At 38.1% G+C, this 23,158-nt stretch overlaps 1 protein-coding gene across 3 annotated transcripts in view; it reads left to right on the top strand.

Moving 5' to 3' along the window:
• ABCB1 (ATP binding cassette subfamily B member 1) overlaps positions 1–23,158 on the top strand; it is a 290,971-nt gene that overhangs the window by 252,587 nt on the left and 15,226 nt on the right. For all 3 annotated transcript variants that reach the window (XM_071215181.1, XM_058297072.2, XM_058297071.1), the window contains exons 15-23: positions 1,889–2,050; positions 2,860–3,033; positions 3,570–3,716; positions 5,880–5,987; positions 9,245–9,322; positions 11,416–11,499; positions 17,812–18,015; positions 21,310–21,410; positions 22,706–22,846. In XM_071215181.1, coding sequence (XP_071071282.1) covers positions 1,889–2,050; positions 2,860–3,033; positions 3,570–3,716; positions 5,880–5,987; positions 9,245–9,322; positions 11,416–11,499; positions 17,812–18,015; positions 21,310–21,410; positions 22,706–22,846 — 1,199 coding nt within the window. The remainder of the gene's footprint in view (positions 1–1,888; positions 2,051–2,859; positions 3,034–3,569; positions 3,717–5,879; positions 5,988–9,244; positions 9,323–11,415; positions 11,500–17,811; positions 18,016–21,309; positions 21,411–22,705; positions 22,847–23,158) is intronic.

The following is a 23,158-nucleotide window of genomic DNA, read 5'->3' on the forward strand; positions in this document are numbered from 1 at the left end:
GCTTAATTTCTGTTTCTTTCTCTGATCCTTTTTTAAGTAGAGATGAATTTATTTTCATTTAATGATACTTGTAAATCTTTTAAAGTAAACAATAAGAAATATAAGCTCAAATGAAAATGGGTCTTCATTGTGACCCTGAAAGTTTAGCTATAGGGATAACCCCAGTATTTAGGTTTCTTGACTTTGTAATATTGTCAACAAGAGAAAAATACATTTACTTTCTAAGGTGTTAAGTGCCACTTGAGGACTCTGCAGGAAATGAGAAATCTCTTCTCATTCAGGCGAGGGCAGAGAACCTATGATGTTAGAACCCTACCTAAGCCATGAAATGTTTTCGATTATCAACAGAGTTCAGCTCTCCTGCAGCTTTGAGTCCAAATGATTAATTTGCCAAATAGGATTTGAGTCCATGTTCCGTGCCAGACATTGTGTGTTTGTTCCATGGCATATAATGATAACGAGACTAGCTCGGTGAAGAAGTGGAACATGGAGAACTTTCAAACAAAGGTAGTCTGAGTTGAGGTATCATGGTAGAATTCAAGAGCAAACCCACATCTGTTTCAATTTCTGCCCCTCTCCAATAACAAAACACTACAGTATATTCCTTTAAATGTCTTGTCAATATGCATAATAGACAAAGGCAGAAAAATTAGGTTATTACACATTCTGTAAGTCAAATTGGCAGCAGATGAGAATATGGCTTTTTGTTTTCCCTTCATTTTGCTTATCTGTAATTTCACATCTGTATTTTCTTATTGTACTACAATGGAACTATGTATTAAATTATTTAAAACAATTTTAAATGGTTGCATTTAAAAATACATCTTCTCTAGAATATAAATTTTATTGGGAATTCCACATGTCCCCATTTTCTCTAAAATACCAAAAGAACTAATCCATTATTTTCTCTATTTTATAGTTGTTACCATGTAATTTTTCTCAATTTTACTATTCTACTTCTCAGGGTTTTCCACTTCCATCTTTCAATTGATGTTAGACAAACCTTTTGTTTGTTTTGAAAATTTCATTGCTAGTTACTGTGGAGAACTATAGAATAACAAAAATCATAAGCATTGTGAAAGTTACAAGGTAAAAGAAATCTCAGACCAGTTCTGGTATGGTTGGCTCTGTTCTGCATTAAAATACAAATGTGATTGGGCATTTAAAAGTATTTACATCGCTCTTCAACTTTTCCATAATGCTTCCACTTAGCAATAAGTATTATTTACTGAGCACTTACTCTGTATAAATCACAGCATTAAGTGCTTTATGTGCACTATTTTATTTAGTCATCATAACTCCCCTATGAAGTGAGTACTATTATTTCCTCCATTTTACGTGAAGAAATAGAGCCTCACACAGGTTAAGAGATTTCTATCAAATCCTGGAGTTCATAAAAAAACAGAACCAAGATTTGGGCCCAATCAGTGTGACACTGAAGTCTGGACTTTGCTGTGTCACATTTATTGTCTTATCGATCATTGAATCAGTCGTGTAAGGTAGGACCTCGTGATTCCCAGGCCTGATAGGAATGATAGCTGATAGGCACCAGGATAGCCCACTGGCCAGTATCTGTTCTGATTGGCCAATGTCTGAGCTTTGGGTTTTGTTAGTTTGTATAAGCCCCTGAGTATTATCGCACACTTGGGCTGATAGTAAACTACTTAGAGGTTTACATAATATTAATTTGTAACAGATTTTTATTCTTATTTTTATTATAATAAAAGATTGTAAGCCATTATTAATTGACATTTATGTTTGCATCAGAGGCTATCTTACATAATATAGCACAATGACCAAAGCATTCAATAAATTGACGTTGAATAAATGAATAAATGTTTGCATGTAATTGCTAATTTATTCAAAACCTAAATTTCTCTCCCTTTAGGCCAGAAGAGGCAGGACCACCATTGTGGTAGCTCATCGGTTGTCTACAGTTCGCAATGCCGATGTCATTGCTGGTTTTGAGGATGGAGTCATTGTGGAAAAAGGAACTCATGATGAACTCATGAGAGAGGAAGGCATTTATTTCAAGCTTGTCAAAATGCAGGTATTGTTTAACTGCAGCATATTCCTGAAGTATCTTAGGTATAAGCTTCGCTGTTCTTAACACTGTAAATGTTGTTTAAATTGATTATATTGAAGAGTGGAAAAAAATACTTGGGGAATACAGGATGATACCAGTGTTCTAGATTTTTTTTTTCTCTTGGAGGAAGGGAAAAAAAGATAGAGGAAATTAGAAGTTTAAAAAGTTTAAAGGTAAACAATCCAATACAGTAGCCACTAGCCATGTGGATATTGAGTACTTGAATTGTGGTTTATCTGAATTGAAATGTTGTCAGTGGAAAATAAACACCAGATTCCAAAGACCTAGTTCTAAAAAAGAATGTAAAGTATCACATTTTAATTCTTATATTGATTACATGTTGAAATGATAAATAGGATATATAGGGCTATGTAAAATATATAATGAAAATAGATTTTGCCTTTTTTTCACTTATTTTAATGTGGCTACTAGAAAATTTCAAATGATAAATGTGGCTCTCATTTATCTCTTGCACCACATTTATGTTGACAGTGCTGGTACAAAGCAAACATTGTTAATCTAAACACCCATTAAAAGGAAATGCCTAGATAAGATACATGGAATGGGTACCATGTTAATTCAACATATTTAATGAACTTCTCTTCTTATTTAGGTGTTATAAAAATATTTACAAAAAAAGCATCTCAACTTTATCCTTTCCTATAATTATTTAAACAAATTACTATTTTCCCCTTGATATCTGATGTTCATTGATTAATTTTTATTGATTAACTGAGCCAAACCAGCTTATACATATTTCTTATTTATTTTAGATGGGAGGAAATGAAATTGAATTAGAAAGTGCAGCTGGTGAGTCCAAAGATGAAAGTGATGCCCTGGAAATGCCTCCAAAAGATTCAAGATCCAGTCTAAGAAGAAGATCGACTCTCAAGAGTACTGGTGCACCACAAGCCCAACACAGAAAGCTTAGTAACAAAGAGGCCCTGGTATGGAGGCAGCTGCAGAGCATTATGTCTATACCTTCCCAGTGAGGCTCCCCTGGTTTGGGAGAGGGTTTAGGACAAAGAGCCCTTGCCCTGAATTCTCCTGTCCTGTCCCCCAGAGTTTTCCACACACCAAAATCTCAACATTTCCCAATCAGTTTAGACTATTACAAGGAGAATTTAAAGGGCAAAAATTTCAGAATGTATAAGTAAAGAGACTTGTAATGGGTCTTCCCATTTCAAACATTCTCTTCTGTTTATCCTTACTTAAAAATATTCTTGCCATGTTCCAAATGCCAGGTAGGAGTGAAATGTTTGTGGAAATAGCTTTTATTACTTAAAAAAAATAAAGGAGGAACAGAATCCTTTAGCACCTTTATTGGAAACTAAATAGCCATCAGTTGATAAGGATACAGGATTAGGATGTATTCATTTTTTTTAAAATGTTGTGCATCTAGAAGAATTGTTTACAAGGAAAAATCAACTCAGTATTAATTCTTTTTTTAACTGGCCTGTTAACAATATTTTGTGTTTTTCAGGATGAAAATGTGCCTCCTGTTTCCTTTTGGAGGATTCTCAAGCTGAATATAACTGAATGGCCTTATTTTGTGGTTGGTATATTTTGTGCCATTATAAATGGAGGTCTGCAACCAGCATTTTCAATAATATTTTCAAGGATTATAGGGGTAAGAGTTCATGTCCATTTTTTATGAATTTAGTTGTGAGTCCTGGCTGAAGAATGAACCATTTATATTTGTGACTATACATAAGCTACTCAAAACATATACTTTCCATATGAAACTTTGAAGATATAAGAAGAGAAGTCTGGTTTGTGATAGGAAAGCTAATTTTATGGACTTTCTTTTGTCCTGGCAATGGGTTTCGGTCCTAGGGTCCTGGGACCAGCTCCCTGAAATTTCAGTGAAACCAGTTAGATGACTTTCCCATATCTGCCATCACTGGACTCTGAGAAAACCATAGGAACTGTCATATCCCCAGTATGCTGGGGAGAGAGCTTTTGTCTAACACACACACATGCATGCACACACACATCAGGTTGTGAGCAGTCCTGGCATGCTACCTCTGTAAGATATCCAGCCCACTTGTTGATTAAAACAAAAAGGAACAGCATCCTAAAGATTGAGGTTCGCATATGTCATTTGTATATATGGTTTTAATGACAGCATTTTTCAACATTACAGTTTAGAATCTGGGCGGGAATGCCCTCTGTTTAGTAACAGCCATTCAAACATCAAGCTGGGGGACACTTGCCATAACTGCTGTAAACATGGAGAGACTGAAATATGGACTTAGTGCTAACTTTTGACTTTACAAAAAAATATATAAATTTTCAAGTCTATTTATTCCTGGTTAACTTCTATCAGGTAATAGTCATATACTTAATGTGTTCATTCAAAAAATATTCTCTCAGTGTCTGCTCTGTGCCAGGTACTAAAAAAAACCTGAATGAAGAAAAAGTACCTGATTTCATGTAGTGAATGTTCTAGGACAGGGATCTGTAAGCTCCTCCTAGGTCAGATGGTAAATATTTTAGACTTTGCAGACCAGGTGGTCTCTGTTGCAAATACTCAATTCTGCATTGTAGCACAAAAGCAGCCATACACAGTACATAAATGAGCATGGCTATGTTCCATTAAAACTTTGTTTAAACACTTGGTCTGTGTCTCACAGTTTGCAGATCCCTGTTCTAAGAGGCAGGGAAGTAGACTGGCATCATCAGAAAAATGGAAGTGGATCAGTTAAAAAATCGTTTGGGCTGCATGTAACAAAAACTCAGTTTACAGTGATTTAACCAAGTATGGATTTTATGTAACAGTAAGTGTGGAGGATTTTATGTAACAGTAAGTGTGATCCAAAGGCTGGCACACTAGTTCCTAGATATTGGGTAGGCAACTAGCATTTTTCCTCACTGAGGGTGTGTAACATAGCATTTAAGAGTATGGGTTCTGAGTCAGATAGTCTGGGTTTATATTCTTCTGTCATCTCAAGCAAGTTGATTAACCTCTCTGTGCTTCAGATTACCTCTGTAAAGTGGTCATAATAATATAAGAAACCTCAGGAGATAATTGTATAGATAAAATGAACTTACTAAGAATGATGCTTGACCCAGAGTAGATCTCCTTGATTATTATCCATTATTTTTATTGGAATGACAAATCAAGAAAAATTGATTTAATCTCTTCTAAAAAACCTTTTTTCTTTTACTAAAGAATAATAGTGTCTGAGTTGGGTTAGGATTGTAGCTCTATGATGTTCCTTGCGGGGTAGGTATTCCTTGTGTTCCTCAAGTCCAAGGCATCCTATTAGCCCTTCCAAGCATCTCTGGAAAGGGCTCCATTTATGGTACTAGGTCAGCCACTCTGGTTATCTAGGAGGCTTGCACAAGGAGCCTCCTTTCTTTCTGAAGTGCCTGACAACCTCTTACTGGTTCTCTGACATCACATTAGCAGATTTTCTTCAGCCACCTTGGGACAGTTTAAGGTGTCCAGATTGCCATACAATGTAGTTCCCCACCCAAGGAAGAGGAGTGTATGTTTTCATTTCTGTTGTGCAAGTAGGTATGCCACTTCAGGAACTAGGTACTTTAAGAGGGAATACAAGCAGAAAAAGTACTGGATCCCATTTATGAATAATGGCAGACCCATTCTTGCCCTCCAAGGCGGGCCAGAAGTGTACACATGTAAGGTCGGCATTCGGGATGCCAACCCTGACCCCATTAAACTAAGGCTTTCCTGACCCCTGAATACCATACTAGATGGGCAGTGGGACAGATCCAGAATGGCTGCTTCTGTGATTGAACTAAAAACCCTTAAAATGTTTTCTTACAGGTTTTTACAAGAGGTGAAGATCATGAAACACAACGACAGAATAGCAACTTATTTTCGTTATTGTTTCTAGTCCTTGGAATTATTTCTTTTATTACATTTTTCCTTCAGGTAAAGGTCTACACTTCACTTTAGTCATTTTCGGGAACGCATAATTATTTAGCTGAGGGAATTTATAAACCTTTGTATAATTTACTTTTGTTACTTCTGTTAATGTGATTATTAGCAGCCAAGTTTCTTCGACGTATGTAAGGCAAAGCTCTTTGTTTCCCTTTGGCACCCTTGTTTATCTCCTCCTCCCTACTCTTACGCCACCCCTCAACTAGAAATTGTAATGAAATCAGCTGAGACAGTGATCTAATATAGTATCTGTGAAGAAGGATGGGGACTCAGAAATGGGATTTGGGGAGCCCTGAAAGTTTTCTAAGTATCGCCAGTCAATGCAAATCCAAAGAAAGGCCTTTCTGTATTCTGAAAGCAAAGAACAACAATAAAGTAAACCCCATAAGCAATTCACACAGATTTTAAAGACGTTTGGAGAGTTTGTCATTCAACTTTTGCTAAAAGAGAAAGAACTCTTTTAAAGATAGGAGAATGTTAACCATCAAAAAAAAAAATCAAAAATTGTAGGAAACATTTGGATTTTACAGCTTGCAATCATTTCGCTGAAATGGAATTGCAGAGGGATTAATTTAAGTGCTCTATATGTTTAGTATAATGAATCAGCATAGATTTTTGGGGTTATACTTAGCTTCTAGTTCTAGTTCCATCAGTTCCTAATTTTGTATCCTTGTGCAAGAAGGCCATTTAAACTGTTTAATTCTCAGTACTTCATTTATAAAATGGAACAGTCATGCCTGCCTGATAGGGAAGTTGTAAGGACTAAAAGAGATAATGTGACTGAGTGCCCAGGTCTGTGTGAGGCAGAGGGTAAGCATTCATTCACTTACTAAGTGAATGAATGATTTGCTGATGTCACAAACAGTCCAAATGTAATTTTAAAAAAGATAAAACCCTGAATAGATCTCTTTATTTAACATTTGTAAGCATGGATTGCATTTTTTATAGGAGGAACATTGTTCTGGACTTTCTAGGAGTGCAAAAGAAGAAAAGCTGACCTCTTTTTTTCACTAAGTCTCACTTCAAGTCTCATTGGGGAATTAAAATATGACCACTCTAGAATGTGACTTTTTAATTATGCATGATTGTCATACCAGCTGTTAAAGCCACAGGAATTACAAGAAGGGAAAGATCACTGAGTATGAAGTTGGTTAAGAAATTTGGAGGGAGGTAGGCTTTAAGCTGGACCCTTTGAACTTTGGAGATTATGCACTGGCGAAGCGAGGGAAGTGGAGACAGTACCTTAATAGGCAAGAGAGGTCCTGCAGGAAACTGGAGGCTGGCTGGCCTGGCAAAAAGAGGTGAGAACAACGGTTCTGGATAATAGGACCACATAAGTATAGAAATGGCACAGTGCCGAAAGATGTTCTCCTCAGCAGCCCCTCACTTCACAGACACAGCAAGAGAGCTCTGTGGGTAAAACCTCAGGCTCTGGATTCCTGTCCTGCAAACATTCTCATAGCCCCCGTTTCAGATTCCAGCTCTGCTGCCTTAATAACTGTGGCCTCCGGCAATGTATAAACCTCTCTAAACCTCAGTTTCTTCTGTAAAGTGGTGATTTTAGTGACTGTTTATATAGGATTGTCATGGGTTAAATGAGATCATGTATGTAAAATGCAGCTTCTGGTGTAGAGTAAGCACTTAACCAAGGCTAGCACTCAACAAAAATAACAAGAATATTTCTGTAGTGGACAAGATATCTCAAATTCCATTCAGCCCAATAGCAGAAACCTTAATCTGGTCATTTCCAAGTAAATGTAATTGGTTTAATGATTTCAGTCCTAAACTCCCATCACATCTCCCCATTCTTTCCTCCTGGATCGGCGGCTGTGTTAGCAGAGGGGTTGTGCAGCATCACGGCATTGGGTGGCTGCGAATGATCTGTGAGCAGAGCATACCCCCCCATGCCCCATGCTATCAGCCTTTGATACCTGTGGTTCCATCTGGCTTTCAGTTACATGGTTACATTGCTCATCCCTTGCCTTTCCCCTTCATCAAGACCCCAGAACCACTTGGAAGAGTTGGTTCTTTCTTCCCCTGTGCTCTGCATGTGTTTCTTCCTTCCCTTAACTAACATGCTACTTGGGAGCACAGAGAAGGCCTGTCTCATCAAAGCCGCTTCCCTTCTGATACACCTCACAGCCATATGCACTCTGTTGTCCCCATGCCATTGTGTGTCAGGCATCATCTGGAAATTGCCACCTCCCAAGGTTCCAGAAGGAAAGAGAGGTACTGTTTCCATCTTCTCCTACATTCCCAAACCCAGTGGGATGGGGATTCTGTTGCCTCTCCTTCCTAGACACGGCCCCAGCACAGCATCAGGTTGACCACAATTATATCTCATTTTACTCTTTCCCAATAACTATTTTCCCTCTTCACAGACACAGATTATATCCTTGGCATAGGGAGAGGCAGTGCAGGAAATACTTGCTCAGTAAGCCCCCTCCTTAACCTGTGTTGCTTCTAGACTTTGGCTTTTTTTGGAACATGAATACCAGGAATTTGATATCTTTGTTCTCTGCCTCCTTATGCCTGAGGTGAACAGGAGAGTCCCACATTGTACCTCAAAACCTAGCATCATTTCTTTTCCACTTTTATTATTAGAGAAGTGTGAGTTTATGAAACAATCATCTATAATATACATTATACACATATTTCAACCCACTGTCAACACCACTTTGCATGGTTGTGGAATATCAGTTACAAATGATGAGAGAACATCATCAAATATTACTACTGACTATAATTCATAGCTTACATTTGGTTTGTTTTTCCATAAACCACCCTACTGTCAACACCATGTGTTAGTATCATATATTTGTTATAGTTCATGAGAATGTTCTCATATTTATACTGTTAACCACAGTCCATTTTCACTGTGTTATATGGTCCCATACCTTGTACTGTCCATCCAGCATGTACACTCAGTAGCCAGTGGTTCTTGGTTTCATTGCAGTAGAGGTATTATGGGGCAAGGAAGCTCATTTCTACAGAAATCCTAGTTCAGCCTCACCACCTAGGTGGTAAGTGGTGGTGGCAGTTTCAAAACTTGGGTTCCCTGGCCATGCCACCAGTGCTGATTTCCATGGTAGTGCAGTCACAGAAACATAGCCAACTCTATTGGGCCTTCTCACCTTGCCTAGTGTCCTGCTTTGGCATTGAGCAGAGTCCTCTTCCCTTTGTGTAAGTGGCGGGGTCTCTGACAAGTCTCCTTCCTGTGGAGTAACCGTGCGATGGGTTCTTCACAGGGCTACACATTTGGCAAAGCCGGAGAGATCCTCACCAAGCGGCTCCGATACCTGGTTTTCAGATCCATGCTGAGACAGGTACGTCTGTTCAGGGGCATGCCCTGGGATGTGTAGAACTGCAGTGGGCCTCGTGGACTCAGGCAATGGGTACTCTCTCAAGCTACTTGGCCTGTAGGTCTCCTCTTGATCTCATAAGATCAGCTGAATGGCCCTCCATATTCAGGCTCAGAGGCCTGCGATCTGCGGCCAGTGAGGACAAGGAATGGGATTGCTGAGAGACAAAAAGGGCGTGGCCAGCAAAGATTCACCTTCAGCCTTTTATCTCCGCAGCTTAGGCAGAGTAGGCAGGGTCGACCTCAGTACCCCGCCTACTTGTCTTCTTTTTCCTTCTTTTCCCTGGGAATAAGAGGACACTCCCACCATAGCGAGCCTTCTTTATCCCCTTTTTAATCAAAATTCATCCCTGTGGCCCATTTTCTCACTGCCCAGTTTCTTTGCTGGGGCTAGACTAATAAACTACTTTAAGTGAAAGTGTTCCTGGCTGATAATGACTCACATTTTACCCTGTCAAAAGCATAAGAGCTCCCTCACTTTTTACACTGTCAAAAGCATAAGAGCAGACCCACAAAAATATTTCCCCCCCAAGGGGGGGATCTTGGTAAAGTAACTCAAAACGGCCCAGTCAAATGGGAATTTTTCTTTAAAAATCATGAAAATTTGGTATACGATGACTTAATACCTTTCAATTTGAAAACCACTCATCAGTTGCTACTGAATAAAATGATGCTCCAGAAGGGTGCCCAGACATGCTGGGGGCACTTGACCCTGACTGAGAAGCATCAGTTTGCTGTGTTAGGACTTCTGGATCTCTTTCGTGTTTTCCTGGCAGCCTTTGCTTCCTCAGCCCTTTCCCATTCCTGTCACCACCACCACTCAAAAAGAAGACATATTTATGGGATTTGTATGGGACTGCGCCAGGACTGAATCTGATGGGTGAGAGAGCATTATTTGATAGGATCCTTGTCCTAGGACTCTTGGTCAAACCGCTTTCATAGCTGAACTTCCGCTTAGGCACAAGGCCTTGGTCCTCGCTCCAGGGCTTGAGACGTTGGTCCAGGGCCTGATGCCCCATTACCCCTCCAGCCTCGAGGCCAACTCCTAGGTCCATTATACTTCAGGAGCTAAGCTAATGGTTTGTGTAATGCTCTTGCCATAAATTATTAAGTACAGCACACATATTTTATGTGCCTTCTGCTTGCAATGTATAGTACTAGGTAATAGAAGGCTTTCCAACACAAGTGGACTCTGTCTTAATGGAAGTTACAGTCTAGTGGGGGAGACAGGCCTCCAAATACTTAAGTGTATTATAAAGTAAATTAGATGCATGCTATAATGATTATAGCACTTTGTTTTGTTTTTTTCTTAAATATTTTGGAGAAAATGAGAATTAGATCCCACTTTAATGCAAATCTCCAGTCCTAACAGTCTTTATAACAGACATAAATTAGTACTTCAGTTCACAGTCCTGTATTTGCATGATTAAAAATGTAACTCTATTTTTTTTGTAATGTTAAGTTTTAATCAAAATTGATTTGCTCTTAACCCAATTCATTTATTTTGCCCTGAACCTCAGTTATCTAGCTGTTTATTCAGCCTCTCTATTTGGACCATTAAAATAAGCATTTCATACTGAACATTTGATTCTTCCCTTCCCACAAGGCTTACTTCTCACCCAGTCTCTCCCAGTAAATTGCAGCTCCATTCTACCAGTTGCTCAAGCCAAAACCTTGGAGTTACCCTTGACTCCTCTTTCTCTAAGCTTACTATTATAATATCCTTCTAACTGATTTCACTGCCTCCATCCTTATCCCTATACAGTATGTTTACCTCACAGCAGCCAGGGTCAACCTAAGTTTCATGAAAACAGCGACTTTTTTGTTGTTGCTCACCTAGCATTTAGAAACCATGCCTGGAACAAAGTAGGCACTCAGAACCATTTTTGACAAGTCAATTTGTCTATGTGTTTGTCAAATAATTTTTGAGTCCCTACTCTTAAATCCTGCATGCTAATGCTGGAGGTAAAGTTACAAAACTGACCCTGTCACTGCCCTCATGGAGCTAAGAGTCTCATCAATATGGCTTTAAGATGAAAATAACATTCTGTGTCACAGGATGTGAGCTGGTTCGATGATCCTAAAAACACCACTGGAGCTTTGACTACCAGACTCGCCAATGATGCTTCCCAAGTTAAGGGGGTGAGTGCCTTCTTTGTGTTGACATTTGTCCTAATTGGCCAGGTTGAATCTCAGCATGAAACTAATTTTCTTACTATAGGTATTAGTTCTCGTCATCATTAAGAAATGTTTAACATTTAACCTACATAAAATATCATGGGCTACACAGCAAAAAAAGCATTAAATATTGAAACATACTATATGATATAAAATAAATTATGAGCTTTCTTTTGATATTTGCTATTTATTCATGCTATTAACAAAATATACATAGAATAATTACTCAGAAAAGGAAGAACTTATTAGCACACCATGCAGGCTCAATCTGTTTTAATGCTCAAGTAACCAATAGAAAATTTTAAGTGCTACTTAAAAAGGATGTGTATGTTTGCTGTAAGGAAGTTTAGGGGCACTACAGCTGAGAAAGGAAGGAAGAAAATAATCTGGAAAAAAAAAATGAAACAGCTTACAAGAATGAAAAAAGCACATTAAAATTAAAACAAGGGTATAAGGAAGAACTTTATCAAACTATAAAACTTAAATTTTGCTATGTGAATCTCTTTAATTGATATAATTAGAAACTGTTGAACCAATGAGTTTTGATTTTGTATGAAAAGGCAATTTTGTATTTTACAACTACAACTCTTTAAAGCACAAATCCACAAGATGATATGAAATTTTTTTCCTGTAATCTTATCAGTCTAAATATTCTAATCTTTATGTAAGGTAGCACTATAATAATAGCATGTGTTCTAACATATAGGACTCAGTAAGAATATATTAGGTTATGTAAGAGGAGGCACAAAGAAAATTGTAAATTGCACTATAAATCTTAGGAATAGTTGATTTGAATACAGATTTCTTTGCTTAAAGCAACCAAATAGACAAAAATCAAGGTTTAGGTCAAGTTGTATAGAATCCAAAAGAATGGAATATGCATTGCTTGAAATAACTTTGAAGTTCCTAAGGCAGATAAGGGCTCTGCCCTTATAGTGGTCTATATGGTGGAGTATCATAAGTGCTGTGGGAAACAGATGGAAGCAAGATATGGGGGTATGGCATTGCTGGTTGTCAGGTTGTCAAAACCTCAAAGGAGAGGTGATACATGTGCAGGGACCTGATGGGAGGGAAGGAGCCATCCCTGGAGAGGTTCAGTCAGAAAGAACAGCAAATGCAAAGGCCCTGAGGCTAGAGCATTCCTCAAGAGCAAGGAGGATAGTGTGGCTGGAGCTGAGTGAGGGAAAGAAAAAGTCATGAGTTGAGCTTAGTGTTGTATACAGATTAGATCGGAAGCCATTGTAGAATGTTTGAATACAGGAGTGACATGATCTGCACCTTCAAAAGGATAACTCTGGCAGCTGTGCAGAGAACTGATTGAAGGGAACAAAGGTGGAGGTAAGAATTATTGCAGAAATCCAGGGAAGAGATGATGGTGGCTTAGACTAGGGTGTTCACAGTGAAGGTGATTTTAAAAGTAGCCAGAGGGAGCGGATGTAGCCCAGTGGTTGAGCTCCTTTTTCCCACATATGAGGTCCCAGGTTCAATACCCAGTACCTCCTAAAAAATATAATAATAATAAAAAGTAGCCAGATTCTGGAGATATGTGTGTGTGTGTGTGTGTGTGTGTATATATATATATATATATTTTTTTTTTTTTTTGAGGTACTGGGGTCCAGAGATTGAACCCGGGACTTTATATGTGGGAAGTCAGCAGTCAATCACTGAGCCACATTGGCTCCCTTGGGTTGGTTTTTTTGTTTGGCTTGCTTGTTGTTTGTTTCTATTTAGGAGGTACTGCTCAACCTCTTGAGCTGCATCCGCTCCCTGGATATATACATATATATATATTTATTTTTTTAAGATTTATTTATTTATTTATTTATCCCCTCCCCCCCCCCAGTTGTCTGCTCTCTGTGTCCATTCACTGTGTGTTCTTCTGCGTCCGCTTCTATTCTTATTAGTGGCCTGGGAATCTGTCTCATTTTGTTGCGCCATCTTGCTGCGTCAGCTGTCCATGTGTGCAGCCCCATTCCTGGGCAGGCTGGACTTTCTTTCGCACTGGGCGGTTCTCCTTATGGGGTGCACTCCTTGCATGTGGGGCTCCCCTATGCGGGGGACACCCCTGTGTGGCACGGCACTCCTTGTGCGCATCAGCACTGCGCATGGGCCAGTTCCACACGGGTCAAGGAGGTCCTGGGTTTGAACCTTGGACCTCCCATGTGGTAGGCGGGCACCCTATCTGTTGAGCCAAGTCCACTTCCCTCCCTGGATATATTTTGAGAGTACAGCCAACAAAATTTGTTGCTGGATTGGAGGTAGGCTGTGAGAGAAAAGGGATTTAAGGATGATTCCAAAATTTTTGACCTGTACAACTAGAAAAATGGGGGTTCTCTTTAATGAAAATGGGAATCTGTTAGAAGAGCATGTTTGGGGTAGAATCAGGATTTGTTTTGGACGTGGAAAGTCTAATGACATGCCCACATTAGACTTCTGAGTGGAAACGTCAAGAAGGCAGGTGGATTTGCAAGTCTAGAGTTTAGCAGAGATGTCTGAAAATATAAATTTGGTGAATTTCAGTGTATCAGTGATTTTCAAAGGGATGAAAATGGATGAAATCGCCAAGGAATTGTATGTAGATAGAGATGGTAAGGACTGGGTGCTGAGGTCAGGGTGGAAGGACGATCCAGCAAAGAGCAAGGAGCAGCGGATAAGGGAGAAGAGCACTGTCCTCAAAACAAAAGGAAGAAAGTGCTTCAAAAGGAGGGAGTAACCTAGGCTGTCAAAGCTGCTGACAGGCTTCTCAGTGACTCACATTTCACAATGGCATAACTAGGGATGAGGAGGTACTGATGGTCGTGACAAGAACTGCTTCAGGGATGTAGTGGGAGCAAAAGCCTGATGGGAGTGGGTTCAAGAACGAGGGGTGGAGAAGAATTGGGCACAACTGTAAAAGTCTTTAAAGAACTATCTGGTCTAAGTGGGGCAGAAAAATGGGGTAGTAGGTGGAGGAAGATGTAAAATATCATAACTTTGTTTTGTTTTTCATTTAAATTGTTAAGTGTTTTGCTAGAGCTGTGGGGGAGGCTTTTTGGGGCATAATGATCACTGTAGACAAATTTTGCCCTGAAGTTCCCTAAATCCTGTATTCCCTGGCTAAAATTTGCCACCATACCATTAGTATACCTTTTACAGAGACCTTGCCATTTGTGCTCATAAGCTTCCAGACACACACATCCCATCTGCCATTGGTGTGGAAGACACAATCTTTGAGGAAACAGTAACTCAGTCCTTTGCAACAGATCTCCGAGCAAGTGCAGTATGGCCATTCGGCACTGGCAGGCCCTTCTTCCCTTATCTTAAATTCCTCTGGAGTTGTGATCTGCCTTAGGACTCAGTGCTTTTCTGTATTTATAAAATTGGTGGCCAGTCCCTTCCTGCTACAATGTTGTTGGTGGAGCCCTTTGCCACCTCCAGGATGTCACTAATCCCTACTTGCCTGCTGGTGTCAACCTTCTGGTTTTCAGTGGTTTCCCAAAGGCATCTCACCTGGTACTTAGTTGGCTCCACTAGCGCTGACATCTGTACACCTTGTATGAGCCATTGTGAGTCAAACTGTTCTCCAGAACATAAAACAGTGGCTAAGAGAGAGAGACCAGGGAGGAGGAAACAGGCAGGTTGGTGAGCACCTCCAAACTGGGAAAGCCCAGCATAGCTCTTCTCACAAATGGGCTGAGAGAGGACAGTTGAAGCCACTCTACACTGTGCTGATTTGTTTACGGTGAGATTTAAACATCTATATCCAGGCATACATAAACACATATACCTTCCACAATGGGCATCAGTGGAATTAATTTTTTTCTATCCTATATATAAAAATATAGGAGGCAAACAGTGATGTCACAAACCAGTGCCACCCAAGCCAGGGCTCACTCAAGTTGGTATGTGTAGAGTTTGTGATGATATTTTTAAGTTAAATTTCTGAATATTTAACTGCCCCATCAATGAAACTTTTCCTCAGATGTGTTTGGGAGTAGGTTATCGAAGTAACTTAATTCTGTTAAATATAAAGCAAAAGAAAATATATCTCTATTATCCCTATGAAATGCTGGTTTATTATTTTTGGCATTAGGATGGGTACTGAAGAGACAAATGTACGAGAGCCATATAGAAATCAAAAGCGCCTGTATTTTAAAAATCATTTTCTGTGGAGAAGGTGACTGAGAGAGAAGTGAGGTTAAGTGCACCTAATTTCAAAATTAAGTTCAGGAAACATGCTTTTTTTTTTCTTTCAATAAATACAAGTATTGTTAGATTAGAGTTTAAGTGATATTCTGGTGTTTTGAGGAGGAAAGAAATAACAGGAGAAAGAGAAGCAGGAAAAGCAGGGAGAAAGATGAGTAGGAGAGGAAATTAGCTGTACCAGAGAGTACAGAGAGATGGGGGACTATGAGGAGAAGAGTGCCTTAGTGGGGCTTTGAAGGTCAGCTCACTCATTTTTGTCTTGCCTTGCTTCATGGTTAAGCTGTGGTTTTGGGAGTGTTCCCAATTCTTTGAAATGTAAGTTACTGGCTACTGCTAATCTCTGCTCTTCCATTCATTTTTGTCCTCAGAGTTCTGTAGACTCCCTCTCTGTTTGAAGGATAGAAGTGGAACTGGAAGCAGTTATCTTCGGAATAAAAGAACAGTAACCAGTGCAATGCTCCCTATAGTGCTAAATCAAATTAAGCCAAAGGACTTAATTTCCCCCCAGCTTAAAGTCATGCATGTTTTTGTCACCCTTCATGTACTTTAAAGATGAATTTGTCATCTTTGACCCACCTTACATATTTCTGTGTCCCTTGACTTACTTCCAAGGCCGAGTATTTATAGATCTGGAAGGTCACATGCTGGGGTAATACCTCTGCCATGAACTTGTGGGAGAGGGGGCTGTTTCCATGCTTCTCTCAGCCAGGTGCTTTGGAGAATAAGTTCTGGGTAGGTCTTTTAGATACGAAGAACTGGTAGTCTATATCATCCCTGTGAAGCACATTCTCTCCAAGTCTGTTATTTGACCTTCAAACTAAAAACCAGTGATACAGAGGGCTGACTTTCAAGACCACTCCACTCTTTGACTTATGCCAGATCCAGCTAAGCATCCTTTAATATAAGCTCAATAATTGCATCAAATAGATAAACATGCTCTATTATTTATGCTGTCTCTTTTAGGCCTGGTACAGTTCCTTGGAATGGAATTTGATGTATTAGGGTTACCAGTAGTGGTAGCATATTTCACCCTACGTTCTCATCTAGTGTTATATCAAACAGGTATTGAATGATTTGAGAGGTTTGGCGTGTGGGGAGTTGTAAATTAAACTATTTTGTCATAGAATTCAGTGCAGTCCTAAGAGAAAGTTTGGTTGTTTACTAATGTACCCATGTATTCTTGGAGTTGGGAAATTTCCCCAAAGCCACAGAGATGGCTAGTGTCCATCCTAGATTGGGCTTTATTGTAATCATAATATTTAGCTGAGATCATCAAAATAATCATCATACTCTTTATGATCTAACTGAGATCAGACCCACTTGAGCAGAGAAAACATTGGGGATGGACAGAATGTGGGTCATATTCAGAGAAAGCAGGTCTCAGCATCAGAGCAGGAATTCAAAATGCCTTGAGGGCAGGCAGTGTTTCCAGAGGATAAGAGAAGCTGATAGGATGGAAGACTGAACTGACTTTGTGTTTGGTTTCTGGTTTTAGAGTAGGAAATGACTGCACATTCCTGAAAATAATGTGTCAATCACTGCCTGATATTCATACAGAAGGTTCTGGTGCCTGCTTAATATCCTAAATTAAATCCCATGAGTTTCAATTCTATATATTTTTCCCAAATCAAATGTAGGTTAAATTAAATACAGTGCATCTCAAATAGGTCAATATGTATTTGAATATCCTTAGTGACAAATATTAAGCTTAAATTATAATTAGTTGTATATTTAACAAAAAGTTCCACTACTTCCAGTTTAATATAAATTGTCAGACTTATCTTGATAATTTGCAGAACTTTAATGATCACACTTTGATTCATGAAAATGTTTTTGGCATTAAAAAATTGCACTCTGTTTTTTTGGTCTTCTCCTTTCAGCATTTATTCTGAAATCGTGGAAATCATTATTTTTATAACCTAATAAGTTTCTTATAACTAAAAATTATTTTTAATTTCATAACTGAGAAGATATTTAATAGGTTTTCATGAAGCTGAATTGCCATAATCCTTAAGAAAATACAAACGTGGGTTTTAAAGATGTAAAGTATCACTCTAATTTTCTAATTTGTTTTGTTTGTTTGTTTTGCAGGCAATAGGTGCCAGGCTTGCTGTAATTACCCAGAATGTAGCAAATCTCGGGACAGGCATTATTATATCCTTAATCTATGGCTGGCAATTAACACTTTTTCTTTTAGCAATTGTACCTATCATTGCAATAGCAGGAGTTATTGAAATGAAAATGTTGTCTGGACATGCATTGAAAGATAAGAAAGAATTAGAAGGTGCTGGAAAGGTGAGACAAACTAAATGTGATTGCTTCACTAAAGAGAATACAATGTTCTAATCAGTTCATTTTTTGTTACTCACTGTCACTTAACCATAGAGCTGATTCCCTCTTCTCTCTCTGTGGCTGGCTCCTTTATATCATTCAGCTATTAGAATTACCACCTCTTCAGAGAGGCCTTCGCTTACGGCTGAGTTAATCCCTGAGCCTCTCAGCACTCACATTAATGGTCTCCCATGAGGCCAGGACAGTATTGATGGGCTGCCCTCAGTGGGGTGCAGCAGGCTTAGGCTCCAGAACAGGGCTGTTAATGTCAAAGTCTGCTCATAACCTCCACCCTGCCCTTGACCTGTGCTGTCCAAGTTTCTGTCACTTTATTAGAAATGTTACTATTGAACATTTCTGTAAAATAGAAGCATTTTCCTTTTCGAGATTACAGCCATAATCAAACTCCTATTTATCTAGAGGGTAGGAAGAGAAGTTGTGAGGATTTTTTTGTAGAGACATACACATATTCCTTTCTTCAAAATTATTTTTGAGGGAAACTCAATGTTATTTACTCCTCCAAAATTGTACCTCATAGTTCTTACTGAGTCTCTGTTTAAAAGTCTTGGAATAAATGAAGCTGTGAGGAAGCAGGGTGCTAATTATGTCTTTTCCTAATTGTTTCATTGTGCTGGGCAAGACTGACTAATTGTGAGGTGGTTTATTGTTTTACTCATTATGCAAGGTTTGTGACTCATAAACTCTGTCACTTTTGTTGGGCTGTATGCACACTAAAAAGTGACAACATTTATAAACCAGTCATGAACAAGACACTTCTGCCCTAGAAAATTATGCACAGAAAGTATTGCTTAAAACTATTGCAATGGAATATATAGTAAAGTTGGTTTTTCAGACATTGTTATAGTTAAATTTTTTCTTGCTAATTTAGAAATTTTTGGTTTGTCTGAACCCTTATAATTAAATAATTTCGAACATGTGTTTGACTGAGGATTGCCTCTGGGGGATTTGACTGAATTATTTCCTCTTTTTGCTTTCTGTATTTTTAGAATTTTATAAAATGAGTATGTGTTCTTTTTATGTATAAAGAATCTCATAAAATATTGGAACATAAATTGAATCTGGACATTTTCTTATCTTTGTAATTAGTTAAATCTTTTTGGCTTGTGTGGGTGAGAGAATAGCTTTTATTTTTTAATTTATTTTAAATTTTATTTCTAAATAGGTTTTTTGATTTTAAGAATATGATATTAACTTTATTCTTCTAATAGCTTTTTGTATTAGCCTTCAAAATTCATTTAAGATCTTATCAAATATATTTTCTGTTCTTTTTGAAGTTAAGTAATTTGTACAATATAGAATAAAGTGAGGAATAAGTGAGATCTTTTTTTTTATTTTGAAGCTATAAATTACTCTAACTTAACTGAAAATGTCTTTATAAGGGCCATTTCTGACCAGTGTAAAGGCCAGAGAGAGAAAGCATCTTAAATAATAAAAGCAATTTCTTTTGGTGACTTAAAATTCTAGAAATTATTTCTTTTAGAATCATAGTGGCAAAAGGAACTTTAGAGACCTTGGAGTCCAACACCCTCATTTTACAGATAAGGAAAACCACTTAAAGGGAGGTGGTTCGGGTTCCTGTGGCTGCTACATGGTTGATGGAGGCTGGAATCTCATTTTGTGCATGGGTGTTCTTAGCATTGTCTTCATCTTTACTCTTGGAAAAGAGGATAGCCTCTGCTATTGGTAGCCGTGACTTAACTCTAGAAAGCAGCCTTTCTATGTCTTTCCTATCTATAAAATCCAAGTATTCCCATGTTCTCAACATATATGAACAATCAAGACATATATGTATGTCAGATATAGATCAGGCTAAATTCAAGAGAGGGATTAGTAAAAAATAAAAAGATCCTGTTTAGACTTTTTCCTGTGGAACAAAGACCTTCTTGGGAACAAGGCTATTTAGCCCTTAATTTAATTTTTGTTTAAGTCTCTGTAGCCTTCCCCATCACAACTTTTTTCTTTCCTAAACTTCTTAACAAAGTACTGAGCTCTATGCTCTGTATTGTTTTCTGTCCACTTCCCCTTAATATCAGCGGAGTTTTATCAAAATTGTTTCTCTAAAATAAAAATGACCAGAAGTCATCTTGTTGCAGTTCTTCCTTTTTTCACAGATTGACTATTGTTTTTGAAGAAATTATTTTCCCTCCCCCCAGTTATTTTCTCATGAAGGTTGTCTGACCATTGCCCTTTCCCCAGACTCTGGAAGGTGGTAAAGGATGACTACATCCCAATCACATAGCCTTGCAGGAAGTTACAATCAAAACATAATTAGATGAAAGGAACTTTCTGGAAAACAAATTGAAAATACTGTGTCATGTTCCCTAGAAAATATTTTCTGTGACCCAGTAATTTCTCTTTTAAGAACTCCTAAGAAAATAATTCAATATGGACCAAAGTTTATGTATAGGGATATTTATCACAGCCTTTTTTTTTTTTTTTTTAGGATTTAGCAATTATATATATATTTTTATTATTTGTAAAGAAGCTTTTGATTACATAAATGTTACATCACAGCATTATTTTTAGTGAGGAAAGAATTGAAAACTTTGTTCAGCAATAAAAGAATGCTTAACTGGCTGGGATATTAAGTTGCCCATTAAACACCTCATTATTAATGTGTATTTAATGCCCTTGGGAAATGTTCTTGATTTTTATTAAGGGGAAAAAATTACCTAAAACTAAAAGAATTTGATCCCAAGTTTGTTAAACATGTATATACATAGAAAAAAATGGTATGTAAGTTAACGTCAAATATACCAATATATAACTTTTTATGATCTTTGTTTTTTAATATTTTAGAGATATTCTGTAGTCATCATGGATGACAATTATAAGAGAAATATAAGTGCTACATTTTAAAAATATATGTAAAGTAATGGTAAACTTAAAATGTGACCATTGTAGAAGTAAGAATGCTACAGTAGATATAAGGTACTGAGTTCCCAGGTTAATTTTGCCTCTGTAAAGCTTGTGGCATTAGGCAGGTGCCTTCATCTGGTTAAGTCTTAGCCTCTCTTTTTATAAAGAGGAGACTGAACTAGCTGATGATCTTCCTTCCACTTGTAAAACTCGATTTGATAAATATAATAATTTTTACCATATAGAAGAAGCTCATAGGTAATAATAAATAACAAGTAGTATAATAAAATTAATTTAAAAATCTATTTTATAAGATTCAAACTGTTTGTCACTGTTTACATTCATACCTCTTAGTGACCAGGTAATCTCTGTTAACAGATTGCTACTGAGGCCATAGAAAACTTCCGAACTGTTGTTTCTTTGACTCGGGAGGAAAAGTTTGAATATATGTATGCGCAGAATTTGCAGGTACCATACAGGTAATAACCACTGGAGAGGGAGGTGGGGAGTAGGGACAGGTTTCCAAGTCATCAGTTTGTTTTCAGGAGGATCACTTTGGCTGGAAGGGTGGGAGTAGGTGGAGAAACTATTAGAAAGAAACTGGGAAGGAAGCTCTTGAACTTATCCAGGAAACAAAGGATGAGACTCTGAACTCATCTCTATGGTAGAACTAAAAAAGCAGGTGACAGCTGGGAAAGGGAGGGAGGGAATGACTCTTTGACATCGTTTGGTTAATGACCCTTCTTAATGAGATTGTGACCACCACATTGCTCTAGTTGGCAATGAGTTCTTTATTGCACATGAAATATGAGGTGTCTGTTGGACAATGAAGTGTGGTGTGCTTCCTGGGTATGCCTCTTCCTCTCTTTGCTCCTTCTCCAGTGGAAACCATTTGTTCTTCCTTCATTGAACTCCTCCCAGTGGAGTCTCTAATTAATGATGGAAACATGGGCAAGCCCAACTATCTGAATCTCAGTTTCTTCTGTAGTTAGACAGGACTGGACCTTACTGATGGGTTTTTAAACTTTAAAAAAATAATAGAGCCCTTTCTCTAAAGAAATTTCACTTAAAGTTCTAGTGTATAAAACAGATAAAAGCAGAGTTGATGTGATTGAAACAGGAGTGGAAAGTCAAGAGTGCTGTCCACTCATCAGCCTGCTCTTACCTATTTCACTGGGTACCATCTGGCTCAGAAATTCCAGGAATTTCTATCTCCGTGTAAAGACTTCTCTAACTCCAAAAGAGAGTTAAGTGCTTCCTCTTTTCTTCCCATAAGGTCTTATTCAAAGGTACCTCCATTGCATAAGAGTTTATCCAACTAAACTCCCAGGTCCCAAATACGATAGCATGCCTGTTGTTTGTATTTGCAGTGCCCACTGTGGCCACTTCAGTTTGTGGGTGTTTGGCAAATGTGTGTTGATGAATGTTTACTGTGGAGTATACATGTTATATGCCCAAATTGAGAACAAAGGGAGGAAACTTTCATGTATTAATCTTCCAACAGACTCTTTGTTTATTGGCTCATTTTATCTTTTCATCAGCCCTTTGTGGTGTAGTTAATGTTACATGAAAGATAAAAGCACTGAAACTAAGGTGAGACAATTTCCTAAATTTGCACCACTGGAATGTGATAAAATGAAGATCTAAACCCAGTTCTTTGAAAACTAAACCAATTTTTTGTCTACCACATTTCTGTAGTGCTAACCTACCAAAGTTAATGTTTTAAGGACTAAGAAATGAAAGCCAAGTTTTAAAAAAAATGTCTTCTTTTCAGAAACTCTTTGAGGAAAGCACAGATTTTTGGAGTCACATTTTCCATTACCCAGGCAATGATGTATTTTTCTTATGCTGCCTGTTTCCGGTTTGGTGCCTATTTGGTGGCAAATGGATATATGAACTTTCAAGATGTTCTTTTGTAAGTATCAGCTTAATATTTATAATTAAAACTCTATAGATAGATAAAGCTGAAATGAACATGTTTGATGTCTGGATAGAATAGCCTAGTGTGAAACCTCCTGAATAGATTTTGGTGATTCAAGAAATGGCATTTTGCCTCTGAGTCTCAATGTGTTATTATTGAAGCACCTCTGTTTCCTTTTCCAGTGCTGACTCACATATTTGACCTTTCAGAATCTGTTTTTGGGTGGGGTTATTTGGAGACTTCCAGAAGGCCTTGGTGTTTGAGATGAAGCCTAACCCAGAGCTAAGATTCCAACAGGTTCCTATT

This window comes from Dasypus novemcinctus, chromosome 5, assembly GCF_030445035.2.
Source record: "Dasypus novemcinctus isolate mDasNov1 chromosome 5, mDasNov1.1.hap2, whole genome shotgun sequence".
In the NCBI taxonomy this organism is placed as follows: domain Eukaryota; kingdom Metazoa; phylum Chordata; class Mammalia; order Cingulata; family Dasypodidae; genus Dasypus; species Dasypus novemcinctus.